Source organism: Acinonyx jubatus, chromosome A2 (genome assembly GCF_027475565.1).
Source record: "Acinonyx jubatus isolate Ajub_Pintada_27869175 chromosome A2, VMU_Ajub_asm_v1.0, whole genome shotgun sequence".
Taxonomy (NCBI): domain Eukaryota; kingdom Metazoa; phylum Chordata; class Mammalia; order Carnivora; family Felidae; genus Acinonyx; species Acinonyx jubatus.
This window is the reverse complement of record NC_069383.1, coordinates 44,884,688-44,910,115: the sequence shown is the minus strand read 5'-3', so window position 1 is coordinate 44,910,115 and position 25,428 is coordinate 44,884,688. Positions and strand designations below refer to the sequence as shown.

General features: G+C 40.2%; 1 protein-coding gene across 1 annotated transcript in view; it reads left to right on the top strand.

Moving 5' to 3' along the window:
* Positions 1–24,580, top strand: part of AVL9 (AVL9 cell migration associated) — a 67,798-nt gene extending 43,218 nt beyond the window's left edge. Inside the window, exons 9-16 of the mRNA XM_027075228.2 lie at positions 25–94; positions 622–1,160; positions 9,051–9,185; positions 10,986–11,205; positions 13,687–13,804; positions 16,449–16,502; positions 16,983–17,071; positions 20,018–24,580. Of these exons, the coding sequence (XP_026931029.1) occupies positions 25–94; positions 622–1,160; positions 9,051–9,185; positions 10,986–11,205; positions 13,687–13,804; positions 16,449–16,502; positions 16,983–17,071; positions 20,018–20,133 (1,341 nt within the window). The 3' untranslated portion in view covers positions 20,134–24,580. The remainder of the gene's footprint in view (positions 1–24; positions 95–621; positions 1,161–9,050; positions 9,186–10,985; positions 11,206–13,686; positions 13,805–16,448; positions 16,503–16,982; positions 17,072–20,017) is intronic.
* The last annotated feature ends 848 nt before the right edge of the window (positions 24,581–25,428 follow it).

Genomic DNA, 25,428 nt, shown 5'->3' with positions numbered 1-25,428 from the left:
TAATTTTGATTGAATCCATTTCAGGTTCTCTTTTATATTTCTCCAGTGAATAAATTGGTGGGTGCCCTGATGACTGTGTTATCCCTTTTTCCAGGTAAGAGGATACAGTATCTACTCTTTATTTAACTTGTACTGGAACTTTCAATGATAAAAATGTTTCAAGGATAAACTTGTTAGGGAAAATATTTCTATTTTAACATGATTTTCTTTTGGCAGTGGGTTTCTCTCTTTTGTTTTTTTGTTTTTTAAGTTTATTTTTAAAAGAGAGAGGGAGCACAAGCAGGGGAGGGGCAGAGAGAGGAGACACATCCCATGCAGGATCTTCAGTCCTGTCAGCACAGAACCCAGTGTGGGGCTCAGACTCACGAACTACGAGATCATTACCTGAGCTAAAATAAAAAGTCGGCCATCCAACCAACTGAGCCACCCGGGCACCCCTGAGTTTCTCTCTTTTGTACGAGATTTTTCTTGTCTTTTTTTTTTCCTTTAATTAAAATATGTGCAAGCATAACTTAAAATTTTTATAGGAGAGTTCTAGTTCTAATTAAAATGGAATATGCAACTCTTATTTTCTCCCACCTTATTGTAAGCCTAGATGTTCTCCAATATTGTGTGTTGTAGGCATGATTGAACATGGTCTCAGTGACTGTTCTCAGTACAGACCCCGAAAGAGTATGTCTGAAGATGCTGGGCTTCATGAAAGTAATCCACCTGCAGATGATTTGGTTTCTATGTCCGCTCCTGAAATTTTAAATACCAACTCAGGAACTGTTAAGAAAATCATGACAGGGAACCATGGAGGAGATGCTGGCATCAAGACTGAAGAACCTTTGCTCCAAGCGGAAGAGGACAGCAGCAAAGGACAGGAACCCAATGATACCAGTCAATATTTGAAACCTCCTTCTCGCCCATCTCCAGAATCTTCAGAAAGTGACTGGGAGACCTTGGATCCTAGTGTCTTGGAGGACCCCACCTTGAAAGAAAAGGAACAGGCGGGGTCAGAACAGACAAACTCATTTCCAAAGGAGTCTGTGCCCTCAGACAGTCCTCCAATTACTGTACAACCTCAAGCTAATACAGGCCAGGTGGTCCTGATACCAGGGCTAATTTCTGGTTTGGAAGAGGACCAGTATGGCATGCCCCTGGCCATCTTCACAAAGGTAAAGCTTGTGTTCCTTATTGAGGCCCTTAAAGAAACTGACAACCTTTTGGAATTTAACTTACAGTATTGAACATATTTTCAGGTCTGAAAACTTTCCTTGAAAACCGTAAGATACATATGTATAGTGCTGTGGTTGTCTCTGACCATAGTGTCACATATGCCAGGTACCATACTAGGTTCTAAGTTCTTCTATCCATGTGTCTTGCAAGATACACCTTTCTAGTAACTACAGCAAAGTTTTTGATTTTCGCCAAATAGCATCCTTTATGCATGAAGTAAAACTTTATGTGGAAAAGGAAGATGGGTAGCATTGATTTGAACATGTATTTCTTCCTCTAGGATGAATTCTTCCTGGGTTTCTCCAACTTTACAAATAAGTATTTGCCCTGCGTCAGTAATGCTGCATAGATAATGGGAAATGCTTTGTTCATTTTGTGGCCTGCTAGGGGATTCTGAAGTTACTTTAATTGATTTTATGATCAAACTAATGCACAGTTTCTTAAAGCTGGGATTTAGGAACCTGGGGAGAAAACTCAGGGTTCTCACTCTACTAGGTATAGGTCAGTAGCCACCAGTTGTGGGTTTTCTGAACTCACATGTGGGTGTGAGAACTGCCTATATTTTTGAAGCCTTCACGTGGCTGCGTTACCCACTGACCCTCCAATTTTTATCATTGTGGAGATGTCAAGAGGGTGATTAACTGGGGAGGGATTTTGTTTTTGTCCATGAGGTTGCTGAATTAAAGCAAAATAAACATATATTTTGTGGGCTGTCAATAAACCATGTTTGGCAGAATATTCTGTTGGTGTGCATTATACCAATACTGAATGTATGATGGGCTTACTGCTATCATGCTGGTAAATCATTTTTCTTTTTGGTTTTATGTTTTATTATGCATTGATTAATTTGTCATTTAATCACAATTGTAAATGCAAATGCTGATTTCTTTCATGTCAGTAACTGTGGAGTGTGAAATATTCTTTTTTTTAGTTGAAGTATAGTTGACACAAAATATTCTTAAAAGTGAATTGTGTTTAGGCTTTTTTTTTCTCTTGAAGATTATGAAAGATTTATTATACAGAAGGAATTAGGTTAGCCAAAGTTCTTAAAAGTGATTTTAAAAATAGCCAGAGAGAAGCTTGCAGAATATTCCTGAAAGTAGGATATTGAGCTTTTTTTTTTTTTTAATGTTTATTTATTTTTGAGACAGAGAGAGACAGAGCATGAATGGGGGAGGGTCAGAGAGCGGGAGACACAGAATTTGAAACAGGCTTCAGGCTCTGAGCTGTCAGCACAGAGCCCCACGTGGGGCTCAAACTCACGGACCGCGAGATCATGACCTGAGCCGAAGTCGGCAGTTTAACCGACTGAGCCACCTAGGCACCCCAGGATATTGAGCCTTGAAGAGAATAATAAGCTGACTAGTCCCCTGACTCAGTTAGCATATGAATAAATAGAAACAAATTTCTACATAATAAAACATTTATGTCTGGAAGAGATTCCTCAGCTCTCCAGGTTTCTAGTCTTCTCTCTGGTACTTGAAATTGCTGGAGAATGATGCCTTTCATGTCACTCTCAGAAATGACGCTTACTGAATCACTGCCATCTATCCCAGATGCTAAAATATGCTTGAACCTGTCCGGAGAGTTGATTTCTGAAGTGTAGAGAAGAAACCTGGGTGCTGAGGGAGAGAAGATGGGATTAGAGGCAGTGTTTGGGTACAGTACCCATAAGGTGAAGGGAAAGAATGAGGGGAACCAAAGAAGGAGGAGGAAAATTAGAGCATTCTTTATATCATATATACACTCTGCTGGACTAGACCACTTTAGAACCAGAGAAAAGTTGGAGAATGAGAGAAATGGAAAAAAGCTAAAGAAGTTGGGGTAGTATTTTCAGATGTGGAAGACCATCCTGAGGGTTTTTATGTCTTTCCCTGATTTTAAATCTTCCTACCTTACTATTCAAAGAGTACTAGAATTGTGTACATACTGGAACAAAGCAGTTAGGGTTAGGGGCAGCCCAAAGGCCTGGGGCCCTGGGAGTTAGGGTTCCCACTTGTTTTAGTGTCATGAGTCCACTTCTGCCTCCTCTTTTCCAGCTATGAGATAATATTTATTATTTGGTAAAAATTAGGTCTTTCCATAAATGGAACTCTGATGAAAAGTCCCCTCAATTGAGGCAACTCTAATTGAATAAAAGGGATTTTTATTTTTAGTATCTAAGAGATAAGGAAGATAATTTTAGGCAGCCACTAAATTCTTTTTGAGACTTTTGTGCCTTTTTTAAGAGATCAGTTACTTAGGTTTTTAAATTATATCTATTTGGTACCCTTGGTTTTTAAAATATTGCCTCCATCAGAAGATCACTTGATTTTGAATTCCTAATTTATTTTAACTTTTTTAGTAAAATGATAAACTTATGAAAAAGTTAAAAACATACGTAGTTGGAAACTAGATTTTTTTTTTTTTTTGCTACATGTATTAACCTCCTTTAATTATTGCTTCTGAGCTTATATTTGGTTTGCTTGCTTGCAGCTTGTCATTTTCTTTTCTTTCTCTTTCTTTCTTTTCTTCTTTCATTATTCATCCATACATTCATTCATTCATTTTAGAGAGCATGTGTGAGCAGAGCAGAGGGGCAGAGGGAAGGAGAGAGAGAAAGAGAAAGACTCTTAAGCAGGCTCCACGCTCGCTGCAGAGCCCGACATGGGGCTCAATCCCACGACTCTGGGATCTTGACCTGAGCTGAAGTTCAGAGTCGGACACTCAACCGACTGAGCCACCCAGGCACCCTGCTTGTCATTTTCAAATTTAGGGAATCTACAAATACCTTGATTGGCTAGCCAAAAAGTCCTGGATGCATGTTTATGATTTTTTATTTAAGTAAGTGGAACCATACTTTTTTTTCCTCTTGACCTTGTTTTTAGTTTCATCCGTGTTTTTGCCTGACATTGCATGTTGTTATTTCTATGTAGTTTTCCATTTTCAGCTATTCTGCAACTAATCAGATGTGTGGATGGACATCTGCATTGTTGCCAGTTTCTGGTTACTATAAGTAATGCTGCTATGAAAATCTTACTCAGGAGTCTTGCTAGACACATGCCAGAGTTTCTGTAGCATTCAGTACTTAAAAGCAAGAATATTGGATTATGTGGAATGGGTGCCCTCAGCTTTACTAGAAGAATTCCAAATTGTTTGCTAAAGTGGTTGTGGCAATGTCCTCCATTCCCAAGGCAGGGTGTGAGTTCCCATTGCTCTGCATTCTCACCAACACTTGGTATTGCCAGCCTTTTTAATATTTAGTCTAACACTTAGCCAACCTGATAGTATCTTGTGTCTCTTGGTTTGCATTTTTTTCAGTAATCACTTTTGAGGCTGAGCATCTTTCCATATCCTTTGTGGTATGTGTTCAAAACTTGTCCTTGGGGCACCTGAGTGGCTCAGTTAGTTAAGCGTCCAACTTTGGCTTAGGTCGTGATCTCGAGGTTCATGGGTTCAAGCCCCGCATCGGGCTCTGTGCTGACAGCTCAGAGCCTGCAGCCTGCTTCAGATCTGTGTCCCCCTTTCTCTTTGCTCCTCTCACCTTCATGCTCACGCTCTCTCTCAAAAATAAATGAAAACATTTTTAAAAAACTAAAAACTTTTCCTTGTCACTGATTTGTGGGACTTAATATATTCTAAATACCTTTTCTGTTCATCATTTTTTTTACTTTGTGGTTAGTGCCTTGGGAATCTTATTTAAGCATCCCCCCCCGCCCCAGCCCCACCTCGAGGTCATGAAGACAGTTTCCTGGGTTATCTTTCAAACCTCTGTAGTTTTGGGGCACCTGGGTGGCTCAGTCAATTGAGTGTCTGACTTCGGCTCAGGTCATGATCTCACACTCGTGAGTTTGAGCCCGGTGTCGGGTTCAGCACTGATAGGTCAGAGCCTGGAGCCTACTTCAGATTCTGTGTCTCCCTCTCTCTCTCTGTCCCTCCCCACCTCGCACTCGCTCGCTCTCTCTCTCAAAATAAATAAACATAATAAAAAAAATTTTAGGCTGTATAGTTTTGCCTTGCACAATTTGGTTATTATTAACTGGAATTAGTTTGTGTATGTTTGAGGAAGGAGTCTTTCTGGACTCTTATTCTTCCATTGGTATATTTATCCCCGGGGTGGTCCCACACTGTACGTATATCCTATCAGGCAGAGAAAAGGCTCTCCCCCTCTTATTATTGTTCTTCAAGTGTTTCTTAGCCCTTTGTATTTCCACATCAATTTTAGGATTATCTTCAAACTCTAGATAAGTTGTGGAGAGAATGGACATCCCTATACCAGGGAGGCTTCCAATTCATGAACATGTTTATCATCCCTGACCAAAGGAGAGGTGAGAAGATGGCATACAGTCTTGATCATACTGTAGCACTTTCTAAGTCACAAGAGAGAAGACACACTGCTTTTTCAGCTCAGATTATTAGCTCATGGATTATTAGCTCATGACAGTTCTGCTAGATTTACCAAGCAGAGATGTAGGGGTTTTGTCTGGTTCTTAATTGTGTTAAAATATATAATACATACATATACATATATATGTGTGTATATGTATATACGTATATGTATTTATCTGTTTTTTTAAGCATTTTTAAGCATACAATTTAGTAATGTTAAGTTACATTCACATCCTTGTGCTATTGATCTCCAGAACTTTCTCATCTTGAACTGAAACTCTATACCCATTAAACCATAACCTCCCATTACCCCTACCCCTACCCCTGGCCCTGGGCAACCACCCTTTCTGTTCCTATGATTTTAACTACTCTAAATTTTTTTTTTTTTAACGTTTATTTATTTTTGAGACAGAGAGAGAGCATGAACGGGGGAGGGTCAGAGAGAGGGAGACACAGAATCTGAAACAGGCTCCAGGCTCTGAGCTGTCAGCACAGAGCCTGACGCGGGGCTCGAACTCATGGACTGCGAGATCATGACCTGAGCTGAAGTCGGCGGCTCAACCGACTGAACCACCCAGGCGCCCCTGATTTTAACTACTCTAAATGAATCATACATTATTTATGTTTTTGTGACTGGCCTGTTTGACTTAATATTCTCAAGGTTCATCCATGCTGTAACATACCTCACAATTTCTGTCCTTTCAGGCTGAATAATACTCCATTGTATGCATATATCATACTTTATCTGTTCATCTGTCAATGGACATTTGAGTTGCTCCCATGCTTTGGCTATTGTGAATAATGCTGCTATGAACATGGGTGTGCAAATACTGTTTGAATTTTTTTTTTAATGTTTATTTTTGAGAGAGAGCGTGAGTGGGGGAGGGGCAGAGAGAGAGAGGGAGACAGAATCTGAAGCAGCCTTCAGGCTCTGAGCTGTTGGGATCATGACCTGAGCTGAAGTCCGGCGCTTAACCAGCTGAGCCACCCAGGTGCCCCTGGATTTTTGTTTTTACTATTCTATAGCTCCAAATACGGAAATTAAAGTACCCTAGAAAAGTGAAAAGCCAGGAGGGGGCTTGGGTATGGAGGCTGCTTTATGTGAAAGGATTTGTGCTCTTGTTATCACCGTACAATAAGGAGCTCTAAAAGATTTAGGGAAAAATAGATCATTTATTAAAAGTAACTGTGACACAATTTTAAGACTGTTTTGAACTATTTTAATTAATTTTATAAATATGTAATACTTTCACATGGTTCAGTATTCAGAAGATTCCAAAGCATGGTTACAGTGGTAACCAGCATTATTAGTCTTCTGTTTTTTCTGGGGGTATATTATATATACATAAGTGTGTAGATATTTTCCCCTCCTTTTTTACACAAATGGTACCAGACGATACGCCCCCTTTTTTTTTTAATTTTAGAGAGAGAGAGAGAATCTCAGGCCACACATTCAGCTCAGAGCCCTGACACAGGGCTTAATCTCACAACCCTGGGATCATTACCTGAGTCGGATGTTCAACCACCTGAGCCACCCACATGCCCCTATACCCCATTTTTATATTTTTTCACCAACTATTCCTTGGAAGTGACTTGCATCCTTTATCAATGCAGGATGTTCCATTGTATAGACAAATGGTTTATTCAGTTCCCTGCCCATGAATGGTTAGGATTCGAATCTTTTGCTGCTATAAAAAACAAGGCTGCAATAAATAACTCTTCACAAATCTCACATATGAGCAGGTGTATCTGTAGGATAATATAAGAAGTAGAATGCTGGTCAAGCATACATGTAGTTTTTTAAGGAATGTAATTTTTTAATATTTCTAAAAGCTTTGAACTCTTGATTTTTAAAAATATTTTTTTAATGCTTATTTTATTTTTGAGACAGAGACACAGCATGAGTGGGGGAGGGCAGAGAGAGGGAAACACAGAATCGAAGCAGGCTCCAGGCTCTGAGCTGTCAGCACAGAGCCCGATGCGGGGCTTGAACTCGTCAACTGCGAGATCGTGACCTGAGCCGAAGTTGGATACTCAACCAACTGAGCCACCCAGGCGCCCCTGAACTATTGATTTTTTAAAACCTACTTCTTTGTTTTCATGCTGGTGTAATACATAGGGAGCGTTCAATATTGTAATGTTTATGTTTAGAAACAGGTACTTGGGATCAGGGGGAGTCTGTTTTTAAATACAGAGCTCACAAAGTAAAGCATGAACCCTGAGCCTTACCAGCTGAGTGATTCTGAATGAGGAACAGGGGTCTTTCCGGCCTTTAGTCCCAAGAGGGGCATGGGTTGAGAAGTGCTGTACTGAGTATCTCTAATGCATAAATGGGTTATTTCTGCTGTTTCTATTGGTCAGCATTTTATTAAATGGAGGAAGATACTGTGAAGAAAAAGAATAAAAGTAGGTTACTGGACCTATATTCCAACTTTTGGAAGTCTTCTCTCCCACATTAAGATATTTAACAACAACCTGTTAGGTACAAAGCACATCGCAGGACACAGTGAAGAACATGAAGTAGCAAAAGAGATGTCTCCTGCCCTCAAAAATAAGACATCATCCAGAGAATGCTCTCTAGTTCCGTGTTTGTTTAAAAAAAAAAAAGTGATGAGAAGTAAAAAAAAAAAAAAAAACTGTCACAGGACTTGAGATTCAAAACAAGTTCAGGGGTTCAACAATTCTGCCCTCCTGGCTTCATTACACAAATTGTGCCACTTGTTGGATATCTATTTTGATTGATAGTCTTCCAACAGAAATGCCATATCCTCCTTCATTGCATCATTGCAGTGTTAACAGCTTTATTTCTCAGGAAATATGCTGCCTTCTGTACACTTAACGGCCTGCTGTTTGCAATTCGACTGTAATTTTCGGGGCAGTATTTTCAAATACCAGTTCAAACAAAAGTTAAATGTATAACTACTGCGAGTATCTTTTTTTTTCTTTGCTTTAAACATGTAGCAAATACTTGAAATATTTTTGCATGATTTTTAACAATAGGGCAAGTAAACAAATGCCATATGCAGTGCTTTGCTGTTCTCATAACAGTATGTCACTGGTTATGTGTTTTCAAATTTTCCTGGAAGAACTAACAGCTTTCTACTAAACAACATACTTTTTTAATGGGTTTAATATTTCATTTCCTAACTGAAAAAGTCCAGTTCGTTAGTTACCGTGAAATCTTTTAAGTTGAACCGAGAACAAAGTGATCGAGTAAGACAATTTTCATGTTAGACCAGCACACATGGAAGAGGTTAGTGACTAACTGGACTCTGTGCAGTCAAGACCCGAGGGTTCCCTGGAATAAGTACTGTAGTGAGTAGGAGATCAACTGTGCTAGGGATGGTATGGCAGTAGGACAAGTTTGGGAGTTTCCTTTCCTGCTGTTGGCTGTCTCAGCTTGAAAACAGGTGGCTGCCCCATTATTTTCTGATGTGGTCTATTATTCTTGTAACTCGTAGGGATATCTGTGTCTGCCATATATGGCATTGCAGCAGCACCACCTTCTCTCTGACGTCACCGTTCGCGGATTTGTTGCTGGGGCTACTAACATCCTCTTCCGACAACAGAAGCACCTCAGTGATGCCATTGTGGAGGTGGGTTTGCATATGAGTACATGTCCCTGACGCTGCTGGTCCTGTTTCTTTGTTAACTGGAATTCTAACAGCATGGGAATAACACCAATAAAGGTAAAAATTGCTGTCCCGTGCATTCTACACACCTTAGGGTGTATCAAGTGATCTAAGTCTCGTAACAATCTGTGAGATATATAAGATGCTGTCCAGATCTTAACACATTTGGGAAATAAGGAGCAGGGAAATTAAATGGCTGGTAAGTGGGAGTGACCCAGGATTGCAAGCCAGGCAGTCTGGTCCCACTACACTATCAAAATTAAAATGTGTTTATTGTTTAAATAATTTAAATACTTCTAACCTGTTTAATTTGCTCCTGATATGAAGAGGAAGTAGCTACAGATAAATATTTGACATCAACATATGAGAAATTTAAATCACGTGTTCACTTTTTAAATTGAAGTAATTTTTTAAAATTTCACCCAGCCTGGATTTTTATACTTTGTTTTGTTTTTTAATAAAACTTTTTTTTTGGGGGGGGGGGGGACGCCTGGGTGACTCAGTTGGTTGGATGTCCAACTCCTGATCTCATCTCAGGTCGTGATCTCATGGTTCGTGAGTTTGCGCCCCCACATTGGGCTCTATGCTGGCAGTACAGAGCCTGCTTGGGATTCTCTTCCTCTGCCCCTCCCCCATCCTCCCTCTCTCCCTTTCTCTCTCTCAAAAGTAAACATAAAATCTTTAAAAATTGTTCTAAAAATAAAACTTTAAAAAAATTTTTTTAATTTTTTTTTTTGAGAGAGGGAGAGACAGAGCATGAGTGAGGGGAACACAGACACAAAGCAGGCTCCAGGCTCTGAGCTGTCAGCACAGAGCCCGACATGGGGCTCGAACTTACGAACCGAACCACAATATCATGACGTGAACCAAAGCCAGATGCTCAACCGACTGAGCCACCTAGGCATCCTAAAAATAAAACTTTTTTTAAATATTTGTTTATTTTGTGTCTGAGAGAAAGTAGGAGTGGGGTGGGGCAGAGAGTGGGAGAGCAGGCTTTATGCCCAGTACAGAGCCCGACCCAGGGCTGGATCTCACGACTATGAGATTATGACTTGAGCTGAAATCAAGTCAGACACTTAACTGACTGAGCCACCCAGGTGCCCCATATAATATCTAATACAAAGTACCAAAACGTGCTTCATGGGAAAATGTTTATAGTATGATAAATGAAAATTTGGGGGTCCCAGTTTTGAGGGGAAAAAAAAATAAGTCCATACCTCCCCAGGCAGAGGGTAAAGATGGAAGGACAGAGTTGCTTCAATATTACTGGTTACGTTCTGGTTCTGAAGTTGGTTGGTGGGTTCATAGTTATGTGATTTATTGTTATATTTCAAAATTAGCCTGTAAGTTATATATATCTCTTTGTATCTCAAATATTACATTATAAGAATATTCCAAAGTATCTGTATACTCAACGAAGGATTTTTAGCAACTATACTTACAAATTGTAATTATTTCTGGTTGTGTGACAAAGGTGATTTTTACTACACACTTCCATTTTCTAATATATTTAGAATCAACATGTGTTACTTTTGTAACTCAGAATCAAATATTAATGTATCTGTTTTCTAAAACCATAAAATGAGGATTTTCGAAGTAAAGAAAAAACTTCAGTGTAAAAACCTCTTAGCCTCACTTTTTGAGAATGCTGTTGTTCGTATTTTCTTATTTCCAGCTTCAGCTTCCCAGTAGTGACTCTTTAAAGTGTTACATGGATATCTGTGTGAATGGCCAGACTCTGACTTGTACCCGGGTACCCTCTAGGTGGAAGAAGCTCTGATCCAGATCCATGATCCGGAACTCAGGAAGCTGCTTAACCCAACCACCGCAGACCTCAGGTTCGCAGATTACCTAGTGAGGCACGTGACGGAGAACCGAGATGACGTCTTCCTGGATGGCACAGGCTGGGAGGGAGGTGATGAATGGATCCGAGCCCAGTTTGCAGTCTACATCCACGCGCTGCTGGCTGCCACGCTGCAGTTAGGTAAGGAGCACATAGCCAGTTTTTCCTTTTGTAATCTTTGTGAGGTTTTGAATTGCATAAGAAATACATTTTCATTTTGAAACCTTATCTGTTACTCCCTCATACAGAGATAACTTCTCTTAGCATTTTGAGTACTTTATATCCTCCCAGACCTTTTTCTCTTTATATGTTTTGGGTTTTAGCTTTGTGGTATTTGTGGTGATCCTTTTACAAAAGTGGATCACGTTTCAAATAGTTTTTGAAACTTAGCTTTTCTTTATTTAAAAAAAAAAACAAAACTTTCCAAGACGGTAAATCCAGGTCTTCATCACTTTTACGTGGCTGCTTTGTGCTCTGCCATATGGAAGGAAGGACATGTCAGGATCTGGGGGCTATTTATAAATACTGCTTACATGTTTTTAAGATCTGTGAAGGAAGAAAAGAGAAATATAAAAGGTAGAAATCACTGGAAATCACATTCCCAATGATTAAGCCTTCCAATTTCACATTCTCAGAACTATTCCTACTAAATGGTTAGGGTGGAGCAGGTAAAAGACTCACTCCTGTGTTAAAACCATCTCATTCCCCATAGAGAAGAAAATCTATAAAAAGCAAATGAAGCTCCGCAACGAGCTTTTGCAACATGGTCACCTACCACCATGGATATGTAGCAAAGATTTGGTAGATTTTTGTTGTTGTTAAAAGAGTGTTGAGCTTTTGTTTTTCCTTTTTTTCCAATTACCTCTACCACTGTTTGGGGAAGTTTTTAAAAATGTGGTGCAACACACATAACCTAAAATTTACCATCTTTGCCATGTATAAGTACATAGTTCCATGGTAACATTAAGTACATTCACATTGTCCTGTCAGTAGATGTTGTAATCAACCCACCACTGTCACCTCTCAGGTTAGTTGTTCATGAAGTGTGTGTGACATTTGGAACCCAGGCTCCAGGTGTGTGCTTCATTTATAAAGGAACACTCTGTCCTTATTTGAGATATTTTTAGATATCTGCCTCTTCTACAGATTTAGCGGCTGAGACACCCAAGACTAAATGCTCAAGTTCAGAATCATTCAATAATCTAGTAAGAAAACCCCAGTCTCCACCAGTCATGTTAGCTTCATGAGTAATTTACTTTTTAAACATATTTGCCCCAATAGCTGTAAGTGCTGAATAATAGTAGTAACTGGCCTTTTTTTTTCTTTTTCTTTTTCTTTTTCTTTTGGAACATTTCATACGTGCAGGGACCTGTTTTATTTTGAGCACCTTGTGTCTACTAACTAATTTCAACCTCACAACAGTCCTGGAGGTACATACCCTGTCATCTTTTTACAGGGAGGCAGTGAGACACAGAAAGGTTAAATAGGTTGCTCATCCATCTGGTAGAGACTGAGCTGTGATTTAAACTCAAATAATCTGACTCAGGCCCATGCTGCTGTTAAAGGAGATTCAGCCTAGTGAACTGTTTGAGGAATACGTTCTTAAAAAAAGTTCCGTATATTTTGCATTTAGAGCCATGTGTATCCTCTTCCTTTTTCCCAGCCACAAAAGTCATGTTTCACCTTCAAAGCAAGCAACTTATAATTAGTATGTGAAGAAAAAGCCATTCGAATCCATTCTCCAAACGTTTTCTGTTCTTCCAAGCAGAACAAATGCTCTCTTAAAGCTTCCTCATGATAATGAAAAAGCCGTGGGGCTCCTGGGGTGGCTCCATCAGTTAAGATTAAGTGTCCAACTTTGGTTCAGGTCATGGTTTCGCAGACTGAGTTCGAGCCCCGCGTTGGGCTCTGTGCTGACAGTTTAGAGCCTGGAGCCTGCTTCAGATTCTGGGTCGGGGTCTGTCTGTCTCTCTCTCTCTCGCTCTCTCTCTCTCTCTCAAAAATAAACATTAAAAAATTTTTTTTTGAACTGAAAAGTTTTCAACATTAAATATGAAAATTCCTTTGTTATTTTAAGTAAAATAACAGTGAAATGCTTGGAAATTAAGGAATGAGTTTCACCAAATAGTGTGATAAAGTCCAAAGAAGAAAAAAGTGACTAAAAAACCAATTCATGTATTCATTCTAATTTTTTAATAGAAAAATAACAATTTGAAAAGACAGAAAGATGCTCTGATTGCCTACTCCATATGTATACATCAATACAGTTACTGTCCAGCCTACAGTTTTTGTTAAATAATACTATGCCTCCTAACCTTGGTAAGGAGAACGTGGAAATATTTTGGAATTATAAGGAACCTTAGAATATATCTGGCTCAACCCTCTTATTTTCCGGTTAGGAGAATGAAGTTCTGAGTGATTAAGTGACTTGCCAAAGGCCACATAGCTTCTTAACAGGATTTCTGGAACTAGACCCAAGTTTCCTGATATCTGGTAGGCTATCTCCCCTATAAAGCAGGAGGGTGGAGGGGACAAAGCCATTCCTTCACCCTTTTTGGTTGTTAATTTTCACATCCCTGATTGGCTACAGTCCAGCTCAACTTTCAAATATTTGCTTGACAGATAATGAAAAGATACTATCGGACTATGGGACAACCTTTGTTACAGCATGGAAGAATACTCACAACTACAGGGTGTGGAACAGCAACAAGCATCCGGCACTTGCAGAAATAAATCCAAAGTAAGCACGTCCTCTGAAGGTTGATAGTATGTAACATGGTGGATTTACTAAGTATGCCCTAATGTAAAGAAGGATTGTATTTTAACTTTGATGACATTGTAAATATCTCCAAAAATCTCCTGAAGTAAATTATAAAATCCCAGATACAGAGAAGCAGCTGAAAACTGCTTCCCTATTCTTCTTACACAAAATGCTCCAGACATTTTTGGAAGGATTTGCATTTCTCCCAGATCTTGGCATAATTCAGAAGAGGAAATCTTGGCACATGGTGATACTCGATACATGATAGTTCTTCTCTCCCTTTCCCTGGATCTGTACTTTAGCTGAATGGTCAAACTAGGTAGAAACCTTGAAGGAAATACCACTGAGAGGTTATTTTAAAACATGAAGTGTGAAAAAGCTAAAGTTGATATTTGAACTCCTAGGTGTGTGGTCAAGCCTGGCTTCCACCGCAGGTTCTAAAATCCTACAAAATTTAATACCTGTCGCAGTATTGAATGTTGACAGACTTTATCCACGTAGGCATAAAAGACATTTAAATATGCTGTGGCGTGGGGCCATTATGACATGAGGTTATCTTTGAATGGAACAGAGGAGTGTGAGGAGACCCATTGATAGAACATGTGCGGTAGTACCCCCTTATCCGTGGCTTCACTTTCCAGTTTCAGTTACTCCAGGTCACCCGCAGTCTGGAAGCAAATGATGTTTTTTGTGATGTATCGTCAGGTCAGTAGCAGTCTAACGCTACATCACAGTACTTAACATCCTTCACCTCCCTTCTTCTCATCGCGTAGGCATTTTATCCTCTCCCATGAGGAAGGGTGAGTGTAGTGCCAGAAGAGATTTTCAGAGGAAAAGAGAAAGACCACATTCACATAACTTTGATTGCAGTGTAGTGTTATAATTGTTTTATCATTAATTTTTGTTAATCTCGCTGTGCCTAATTTATAAATTAAACTTTATCGCAGGTATGTATGTACAGGAAAAAACATAATGTAAATAGGATTCAGTACTGTCCGTGGTTTCAGGCATCCACTGGGATCTTGGAGTGTATCCTCCGCAGATAAGGGGGAACTACTGTACATCCTGAGAACTTCTTTTTTAAATTAAACTATTAAAATGTTTTTGTAATGATGAACAGAATGTTTATCAGGTGTACACTGAACATTTGTTTTTATTTGTATTTTAAACTTCTCAGTAAGAGTCAGACAAAAATCAGCTTGTACTGACTACTGTATTATTTGGGAGCCAGAGTTAACTAGACTGGGAATGTGATATAAGTGGTGCTATGAAGAATATTCCCTCTCCCTCCCCCCAAAATCCAGATATTTATGTCGTAGTAACTTGGGGAAGCATCTGCAAGGATGAAGTATAGCAGGGTTGTAAAGAACATGTCTGTTAGCCTTTATATCATCTATCAAGAAAAATGACTAGGTTCAGCAACGATTTTGGTGGATTTAATCATCACGCTGGGCTGTAGCAGAAACCTGTGTTGCCATTTGAATGTGGTAAAAACAGAATTAAAAGGCAAAAACAGCTTAATAGTATTAAATGAAAGAGCTGAGAGTTCAAAGTATTCTCCCTCACTAACCACAAGGCCTGTATTTTAAAGAGTGATGAAGGGAAACAGATGTGAGTTTGTTTGCCTGGTGGCCCTCACTGTGGTGGTGCTGGGGTGGGGGGTCTGGGGGGTCCACTGCGACCATCCGCAGTGTGTCATGCAGGGCCATCTGGTCTCCTCCCCTGCTGGTCAGATCTCTATCCAGTCTCTGCATTTGCTGTGGTGCCTCAAATTTGAACCAACTCTACAGATTTTTTTTTTTTTAACGTTTATTTATTTTTTCAGAGACATAGAGAGACAGGGCACAAGTTGGGGAGGGGCAAAGAGAGAAGGAGACACAGATTCTGAAGCAGGCTCCAGGCTCCGAGCTGTCAGCACAGAGCCCCACATGGGGCTCGAACTCACATACTGTGAGATCATGACCTGAGCTGAAGTCAGATGCTTAACCACTGAGCCACCCAGGTGCCCTGAACCAACTCTACAGATTTTAATGTAGGTTCATAAGAGGCTTAGCTGGAATGGGCTTTAAAAGATTGTAAGACAGTGGTTTTAAAAATGTGCAAATAGGGGCGGGCGCCTGGGTGGCTCAGTTGGTTAAGTGTCTGACTCTTGGTTTCAGCTCAGGGCGTGATCTCACAGTTTGTGAGTTCGAGTCCCACATCACGCTCTGCGCTGACTGCGTGGAGCCTGCTTGGGATTGTCTTTCCCTCTCTCTGCCTCTCCCCCAATCATGCTGTCACTGTCTCTCTCAAAACTAAACTTAATAAGATAAACATTGATGCTTAGCCCAACCCGAGACCAAATAAATCAGAACATTAGTGTAACATTAACACAAACCACCCACTGCACTCCAAGGAAAAAACAAAACAAAACACCTTTTTACAAGTGACGAATTAAGCTCAGAGAGGCTCCCGAGACTGTAAGTAGAGAGCTGTGATCAAAGACCTGTTGTCACATGCAGAGCACCACCACCCAGCTGAGTCATCCCTGCAAGGTTTACTGATACTTTCTTATGACAGCTTTGTTTTGCAGCTTTATTGGTCAAATACTTAGAATCTCATAGACTCAAACTTTGTCTTACAGTCATCCTTTTCAAGGCCAGTACTCAGTGTCAGACATGAAGTTAAGATTCTCACAGTGAGTATTTAGAGAAAAAAACTAGGAAAATTTTTATGTCTGAGTTTATGCCATGTGTTTCATTGCTAATTAGGAATTGTTTTTCTCCACTTGATAGACTTGTGCTTCAAATAGTAACCAAATATGTGCATAACATTCTTCAGCTCAGCAGTGTGTATGTTTCAGAGTGAAAACACTGCTGTCTCATAGAGAATGGTGTGAACTAATAACAGAGTTGCCATTTTTATTCTGGTGGAATAACTTTAGCCAATCATAACTGTAGGGAGAATTAACCATGCATCCTTATGTCCTTTTTTTTTTGGTTCATCTGCATGTTATTTTAGTATTTTCTGAAAATGTACATGCTTAAAAGTTTACTAAATTAATTGATGCACAACAAATAATTTAGCTTCTTTTCTCAATTCTGATTTGGGGGATGGTTATAGAAGGTGCTGTGTGTGAATTTTTGTAATGTACTTAAAACTTCTTTGCTTTACTCAGTTCTGTTCAAAACAGTGAACGTGGCAAAAAAATTGGAAACGTCATGGTCACAACCAGCCGAAATGTTGTACAAACAGGAAAAGCTGTTGGTAAGACATGCCCTTAGCCAGAAACAGATTAGAATCATAACACATCTCTTCTCTGTACTCAGTGTGTCATTGATAAAATCATAAAGCTGTAGAAATCTGTGTATCCTATAATACAAGATTGTTGAATACAAAAGTTGTTTTTGTGAAAATATTCACAAAATGTTAAAATTCTTGTGACATCAGGTAATGTCAAAGTTCAGCAAATTTTGCCACACCTGATGGAAAGAAACCAATTTTCTGATGAATTCACTGTTCTCTTACAAGGATTCAAATTTCACTGGAGTTTTGTCCCCATTTCCTGTGCTGCCTGCATTTTTGTATAAGTAGTAGAACACCATAATAAAGCAGACATTAAGAGTGCTGTCTTCTAAGGTATTAACATACAGTAAAAAAAATCACTGAAATGAACAGGCGATTTTTAAAACAGTATCAATAAAACCTTCATAGGCTAATAAGAGAAAAAATACAAGTTACCAGTATTGGGAATGAAAGAGGGGACATCACTATAGATCTTACAGAAATGAAAAAGTGTAAGGGAATATTGTGAATAAGTTTATGCCAGTTTTTTGACAATTTAGATGAAATATGCAGATTATTTGAAAGACTCAAATTGCCACGGTGCCTGGGTGGCTCAGTCACTTAAATGTCTGACTTCAGCTCAGGTCATGATCTCATGGTTCATGAGTTCAGGCCCCGCATCAGGCTCTCTGCTGTCAGCTCAGAGCCTGCTTCAGATCTTCTATTCCCCTCTCTCTGCCCCTCCACCTCAAAAATAAACAGTAAAAAAAAAACCCTCAAATTGCCAAAATTGATGCAGTAAGTAGTCAGGAATTTGAATAGCCCTATATCTAGTAAATAAATTGAATTAAAAATAAAAACCATGCCATAAGGTTTTTTATTTAATCCAGGTAAAGATGGCTTCACTTATGAATTTTATCAAATGTTTAAGAAATAATACTGAATTTTTTTTTTAAGTTTTATCTATTTTTGACAGACAGCGTGAGTAGGGGAGGCAGAGAGAGAGAGCTTGAGTGAGAGAATTCCAAGCACAGAGCCCTATGCGGGACTCAAACCCATGAAACCATGAGATCATGACCTGAGTCAAAACCAAAAGTTGGACGCTCTACTGACTGAGCCAGCCAGACACCCCAGGAATAATACTAATTTTATACAAACTCTTTCAGAATGTAGTGGATGGGATATGATCCTCCCCAGTTCATCTAATGAGGCCAGTGTTACCCTGAGAACTGAAGCCTGTCAAATGGTAGCATGGTGGTCGTTTACATTCTTGTGCAGAGTGTTCTTCACTTAAAATACTTTGCAGTTTGTTCCATATCCATTCTAAAAAAAAAGTCTCGTTCCTTTTTTATATTTTTAACCTTTTTTTATATAATTTCAGACTTGAATGGTGCAACAGTGTACATGCTCCCAATTATCTCAGGTTCACCAGTTATTTACATTTTGCCATATTTGCTTTGTCACATCAATAGGTAAAAATAGGTGCCATCTCCTTCCTTAGCTTCCTTGAGAGGTTGACTAACCCTTCCTGTACACAGTTCAAAAGCCTTGGAATTAGGTGATTTCTGTGCAGGCCTGAGCTCTAACATTCTGTGTACCTAGAGTCAGGGTGAGTGAGCTACATACGTACTGTGTGGACCCTTTAAAAGACAGACATAGAGCACAAAGCCCATAAGTGGGTCTGTCTCATGGCAGGGAATGGAATTTAAGATGTGAGCATTTATTTCCATACAATATTACACGTTTAACTTATTTTGAATTCTTTTTAACAGAAAAATTCTACTTCATATAGGTATATGATGTCGATTGTTACTTCATTATTAGTGATGCTGCTGCTAAGGCCAGCTCTCTTCCCCACTCCCCTGTCTAAGAATAGTGGGAGTATATGATTTAACTGCAGTAATTTCACTTGTACATCAGCTTTGGAGATAAGTTTCTTTAAAACAAAACAGACAGACCTGAGGCAGATGGAGCAGTCGGCATCTTCATTTATGGCAGCAGCGTTTCAATTTTTTTTTTTTTTAAGTGTTTGTTTATTTTTGAGACAGAGACAGAATGTGAGTGGGTTAGGGACAGAGAGAGATGGAGACACAGAATCCGAAGCAGGCTCCAGGCTCTGAGCTGTCAGCACAGAGCCCGACACAGGGCTCGAACTCACAAACTGTGAGATCATGACCTGAGCCGAAGTCGGACACCCAACCAACGAGCCACCCAGGCGCCCCTGGCAGCAGTGTCTCAGATGACAAAAGCACATTTCCTGAGAGCAGCCTAACCACTCTTGCCTGGGGAGGTGGTTATCAGTTATCAACTTGGATGTGAGCCACCGAGAGAGCACATAGTTTGTTTTTTGTTTTGGGTTTTTTTTTTTTTTTTCAGCTCTCCCAGGTGATTCTGATGCACAGCCAGTGCTGAGAACCGCTGGCCTAGCATGCTGGGTATAAAGGAAAGAACTGGCTGACCACCTTCAGAACGAACGCTTAGGAGAGTAGGCTCTTAACCCAGAAGTTACCCAGTTTCCTACTAAATATGCCCATGGAAAGGGATTGTTTTGAACCTAGAAACTTAAACAGTATTTTAGTGGGGCGCCTGGGTGGCTCAGTCAGTTAAGCGTCCGACTTCAGCCCAGGTCATGGTCTCGCAGTTCGTGAGTTAGAGCCCTGCATCAGGCTCTTTGCTGACCATTCAGAGCCTGGACCCTACTTCGGATTCTGTGTCTCCCTCTCTCTGCCCCTCCCCTGCTCACACTCTGTGTCTCTCTCTGTCTCTTTCAAAAATAAGCGTTAAAAAAATTTTTTTAATGCTGTTTTAGTAACTATTAACATACTGATGTGTAACAGTAAATAAACATTTATTAGCATTGGTCTTTCGGTATCTCCTAACAAAAGTGAAGACATGTTTCCTTTTGTTTTTCCTCTCCTCTCCCTCCAGGCCAATCAGTTGGAGGAGCTTTTTCCAGTGCAAAGACAGCTATGTCTTCCTGGCTTTCCACTTTCGCCAGTCCCGCCCCCCAGAGTCTCACTGAGCCACCCGACGGGAAGCCCTGACAAGGTGTCCAGAGGCCGTGGTCACTTCCTTAAGTTTAAGTGTTCCCTGTCTGTCTGCTGCTCCCAGACTGTTCCTCTTCATCGGCCACAGGTCCACGGCAGGGGACCAGTACGTCGAACTGTTTACATGGATGGTTGTTGCCCTGTGTCTAAATGAATTCACAGGATGCTGGAGAGATGAAATCGCAGCCATAGAGGGGATGGCTTTCCAGGTTGGGGTTTAAATTGACTACTTTTATTTCAGTCTGAGCCTGATTAAAACAGACAGTGAACCTTCTAATGAATTTTCAGTCCTGATATTCTACATTTGTTTACTTTAGAAAAGTTTTTACTTATGTAAATTTTGTTCTCTTTTGCTGTTTGAATATCCAGGTGGCCATTGTAATTTATATGTGGTAAAATTAAGTTATCTTACTATTTTAATTTCAAGTTGGCCCTAAAATGTGCTTATAAAGTTAAGGGGCCATACAGTCCAGCCCTTTGTTGTTATTTTGCTGATTATGTGATGGTTTTTTGTTTGTTGGTTCTCTACCCACAAAACACATCAATTCACTGACTCCCAGAAACGTGAAAGCCAGAGGCAGTAGTTCTGAGGATGAAGTGTTTTGTTTTATGTTTATAGTTTATTTTTTCCCAGTCCTAAGCACTTGCTCTGAGGCATCGAGAATGTCACAGTGGTGTTGGAGTGGTATAACCAGAATGTGTATTTAGGGCAAGGCTTTAGAAGCCCTAGGTGTGAGTTCTGTCAACTCTAGTTATCTTGCAGTCTTCTACAAGCATTTTTTAACCCGCAGTTTGTGCCTTCTATTTCTTCTTTTAAACCGTTTCCCATTGGCTGTTTACAGACATAACAGGTTTTTTCTTAGTCTTATTCTTCATACAGCTTTTCAAGGCACTTGGCCTTTCTACTTACCTGATGGAAAATCCTTCGGTAATCAATCCCTACCCCATTATAAAAGTATTTATAAAAGAAAAACGAGATGATCCATAAATATTAAATAGAAATCTCATCTTCACTCACGTTTAGAAAAGCAAGAGGCAAGAGGAGAAAACTACAGCTGTGACATCAGTCTTGTTTCACAAAGGACCTCTGGTTTCACCTTAGACGCATGCACATGTGTGCTACGTACTGAAGATTTTTATACAACTGGACCTCACGTATCTGCCATGCACAGCTCTCATTTGCTTTTCAAGGGGACTCTGGATGGGTGTTCTCAGGGAGTACTTACAGGGGACAGACTTTTTTCAGTAACAAAGGACACTTGGCAAATATGTTGTGAGTATGATCTACATATGATAGGGTGTTGGGAAAATAAGGGATCTAATTAAGGAGAACATGTGATTATATTTGATTTATCCCTTACAAAATGTTGATGTAAGAAGTAAATTCTTCTAGGGCATGTGAAATGGACATAGGGATATAATCTAAATGTCTCTAAAATCTCCTATTTGTGTTTTAACACAAGTCTGACAAACGTAAAAGCGTACTTCTTTTGAGCACAATAACCCAAGAATTCAGTGATGATCAATGAAAGGGCTTATTGTGAGAACTCTATTAACTCCACTTCTGCTGGGGAAGTTAGCCTTCTCAGGAAATACTATTTGAAGAGAAGAAAGTAATAACCAAACAACACCTTAAAAGGTAACTTTAATTAGTGTCGCACTGAGATTGTAAAGAATTCATTCTAACATCCTGTTTCATGAGGCCGCATCATTAGTCGGGGTGTCTAGTGTTAGTGTGCAGTTGTTAGCTCTCTGCTGCCCAAGCTTCACAGCGCCAAGAGCAGCTGCGAGGCCGGCCGGCACGCCGCTGGTCCATCCTCCAGTTTGTTTGGGTTGCGGGCTTGGGGTAAACTCTCATCTCTCACTGTTCAGAAGCAGGCCAATCTACACGTTGCTATCCCACTGAAATAAAAATGGTTACGTGAAATTTAACTTTGCTTTAAGATCACTTTTTCCCCATTTTAACATATACCTTTACATGAACTTGCTATTAATTTTTCTAGTTCAGAGTTCAGCTCTTAAGCTGGTCATTTAACTGACTTTGAGCATAAAGTGAGTATCTCAAAAGATAGAACTTTTGTCAGAGAAGTAGTCAAAAGACTGACTATATTTCCTTCAGGTTCTGGGAGGCATTGGAGTTTTCAGGGAGCGTAAGCTAATATGTTGTTGGCAGGGGCCCCAGGGCGGCCAGCACAGTCGAAGGCAGGAAGCTTGGCCCCTTGTCCTGGGAGCCCGCGTGCTTGTGACTTGGATTCCAGGCTTCAGCTGAGTGGCCAGCCCCAGAAGCTGTAGCCTTCCTGGTTCTGTGAGCCACGGGAGCCAACATGGGGCCATCTTTAGACATAGCACCGGTAAAGGTGGATGTTCTGCTTTGGCCACACTTGCTCCAGTCCCTTTGTGTCTAAGAACTGAGTATTGGTAAGTAGGCCTGAGGGAGCTAGGGTCAGCCAGGCCTTTCCAGGGTGTGCCAGCCACACAGACTGCATCTATAGCTTGGCGGTGGCCTCACTGCTATCTAGGTAACTTAAAAGTAGTGCTGGGGAAAAGTCCCTGGCATTTAGTTCCTACTAAGGCATTGTAATGACAATTGACATAGGGAAGGAAAAGAGTTAAGGCTACCAACCACCCGACCTGCGTTAAGAGAAAAAGTTGCATGTCAAGTGAGGCTCAGAGTTCTCTCGCGTATGCATTTGACTCACATAACCAGGATGAATAGTCTATCTCCAGATCCCCTAGTGATTTACTAGTTAGTGCCCAAGGTCTAAAACAATCCTTATCTACTTTTTGCTTTAAGAAACAGCAGAAATATCCTCAGGCAGCAAACCAGAGCATATGACGTGATTTCCTCAATCTTATCTTGCTTTCTCAGTTCTATATTAAGCATTGGATTTTTTTTTTTTTATGATAATTTACTTTAGAAACGTAAGAAGAAAGCAAATTTGGAAGGGAGAGAAGTTAGAAGTCACAAAATTGAGGAACAAGGTACTTACAATCTGAATGAAGGTATTCTGAGGACACAGTATTTAATGTGCTGAAAGTTATAAGAATTCTTTTACAGAGAAGTTAGGATTTTAATCTACTGGTTACAAGTTTGAAAATGAAGCTATAATCTTATCTCCCCGGCAGGCAGGTTTTGTTCTTACTTTGTTTTGTGGAAGTTACAGCCCGTGTTTCCCTCTGGGCCTGGTGACGAGTTGGGGAGTGTTCAGCTCTGGGAGGGGCAGTGGACTGATCTTGAACCGCATGAACTTTTATCCTTGTCAGCGGTTGGGGCGAGTAGCCTGTTGGGACGGTAGCTGCTACATATTGTCCATTATTTTATCAGGGAGCTGGTTGGGACTCGAGATGGCATCAACATTTGCATGCCACCAGAGGTGGCCCAGCATTTGTGGCCTTTCCACCCAGGTCGGTGGGCAGCCATTAAAGCTGACAGGGAGTGCAGCCCTGGTTTCTAGAAGAGGATTGTCATTCTGTGCGACGCAGTGTGCCACTGGGAGTATTTCATTCCAGGTCTTTGGACTTCATGACATTGGAATTGTTTTTTCATAATTTCCAACATTCCATAAATATTTGTCAAGGACAAAGAAGAGGAATGTGGATCTTTATTGTTTTCATATAAATAACTTTGTACGTGTGACTTCCTGCTTTCGTATGAAGGGGAAGAAATTAGCTCCTCCCTTGTATGGTAACTCCAGAATTAAAAAGATTGTGCACGTATAGGGGTTGAGTATATTTTGTAAAACTCTAATGATTTGTATTTCTGTGCTGTTCTAAAGTTTACCTTTTTACTTCTATTAAAGATATAGAAACTATATATTTAAATCATGTAAATGGGACACAATTTAGGGTTTTTTCCCCAGTCTTCTTTTTCATCAGCTTCTCACACACACACAGTATGCTGCTCAGATTTTTTTGTGTGCAATATAAACATTTGAACATTTCAGTCAGGTACTGAGCCAGAAATGGTAATTGAAGTTTTTTAGAAAGCTTCTGTGCTTAGAAAATACTTTGTTTTCTTGAAATATTAATAATTTATAGCTGGAAAAATAGGATCTAAGACTTAACGTGTTTCAGACCACTTGGTCATTGCTTCCTAAATGTAGGAAGCGTTTGATTAACAAGTTGGTGAAGGCATTTAGTGGTCACAAAAATAGTTTAAATATTTGAGATTAAAGGCTTCCCACAAACCCTCTGAGAAAGTTTAGCTAAGAAATCTTAGAAAGTTTTCTGAGGAGGTTTGGCTGTGGCACATGTTTTGATCAGAAAGATAGTTTCTCTTTGCTCCAGTAGATTTATAATTTGTACTAGTTCTTTCTTTCCGTTGTCATTTGTTAAAAAAAAAAATGTTAAAATTATAAATCATGTCTAATCATAGTGAATTGTAAAAGTTCTGTATTTTTATTTTAAGGAAACATAAGAATAAAATTATCCTGTTTGTCCTGCACACAGTTGTACTTGGCCTGTCTTTCTAGAAATACCCTTCATGTTGTCGGTGTGGTCTCTGGCCCGCTCCACAGTTGGACAGCAGTGCCAACTTCGTGTAAGAAACCAGCACACAGACCCAACTAAAGGACTCGTTACTCCTTTAAACTCTCGTGTTGATGTTGTTTATGGTGGTGCCTCTATTTTTAAGGTGGTGGCTTCTGCAGGAAGAGCCTCTTAGCTTCTGTGGAAGGCTAAGTGCACAAAGTATAACCAAGCACAGATTGGTCGTGCAGTCATATCACATGCTCACTGACAGAAACCCTCAGACAATAGAACATTGTCACAAGCAGCCCATTTTCCCATCTGGACCGGTAAGCTTCGGACTAGCCCTTGGCATTTCCACTGAGGGCTCCTGGCATATTTTCATATATATTTCCATGTATGGTGATTTTCTTACAGCTGTTCTACAAAAGATGAGCTTTGTGATGTGCCTCATAGAAGCAGACAGATTTCTTTGCCCCATAGGAACATGCGCTGACTTGAGTGCAGGGTTAATTTAAGGTACCAGTGTTCTCTGATGTGCACCGTTAACGCCCCGGAGCTGATGAGGTACTTGGCCACAGTAGAGCTCGGCGCCACCGGCCTCTCCCCTTTTCCAAGGACCTCTGCCAACTGGGCGTCAGGCTCTGCTGTGGTGGGGTGATGGTTCCCCCTCCTCTCCAAGGTCAGAACTGCCTGTTTTTTACTCCGATAAGATGGGAGTTGCAATTATTGAATCTGGTAACATCTAGAAGGAGTATGATTATGGGGCCAGTTTTTTTCCAAGGAATAGCCTTTCGTGAAGGTCTTCTCTGCCTGGACTTAATC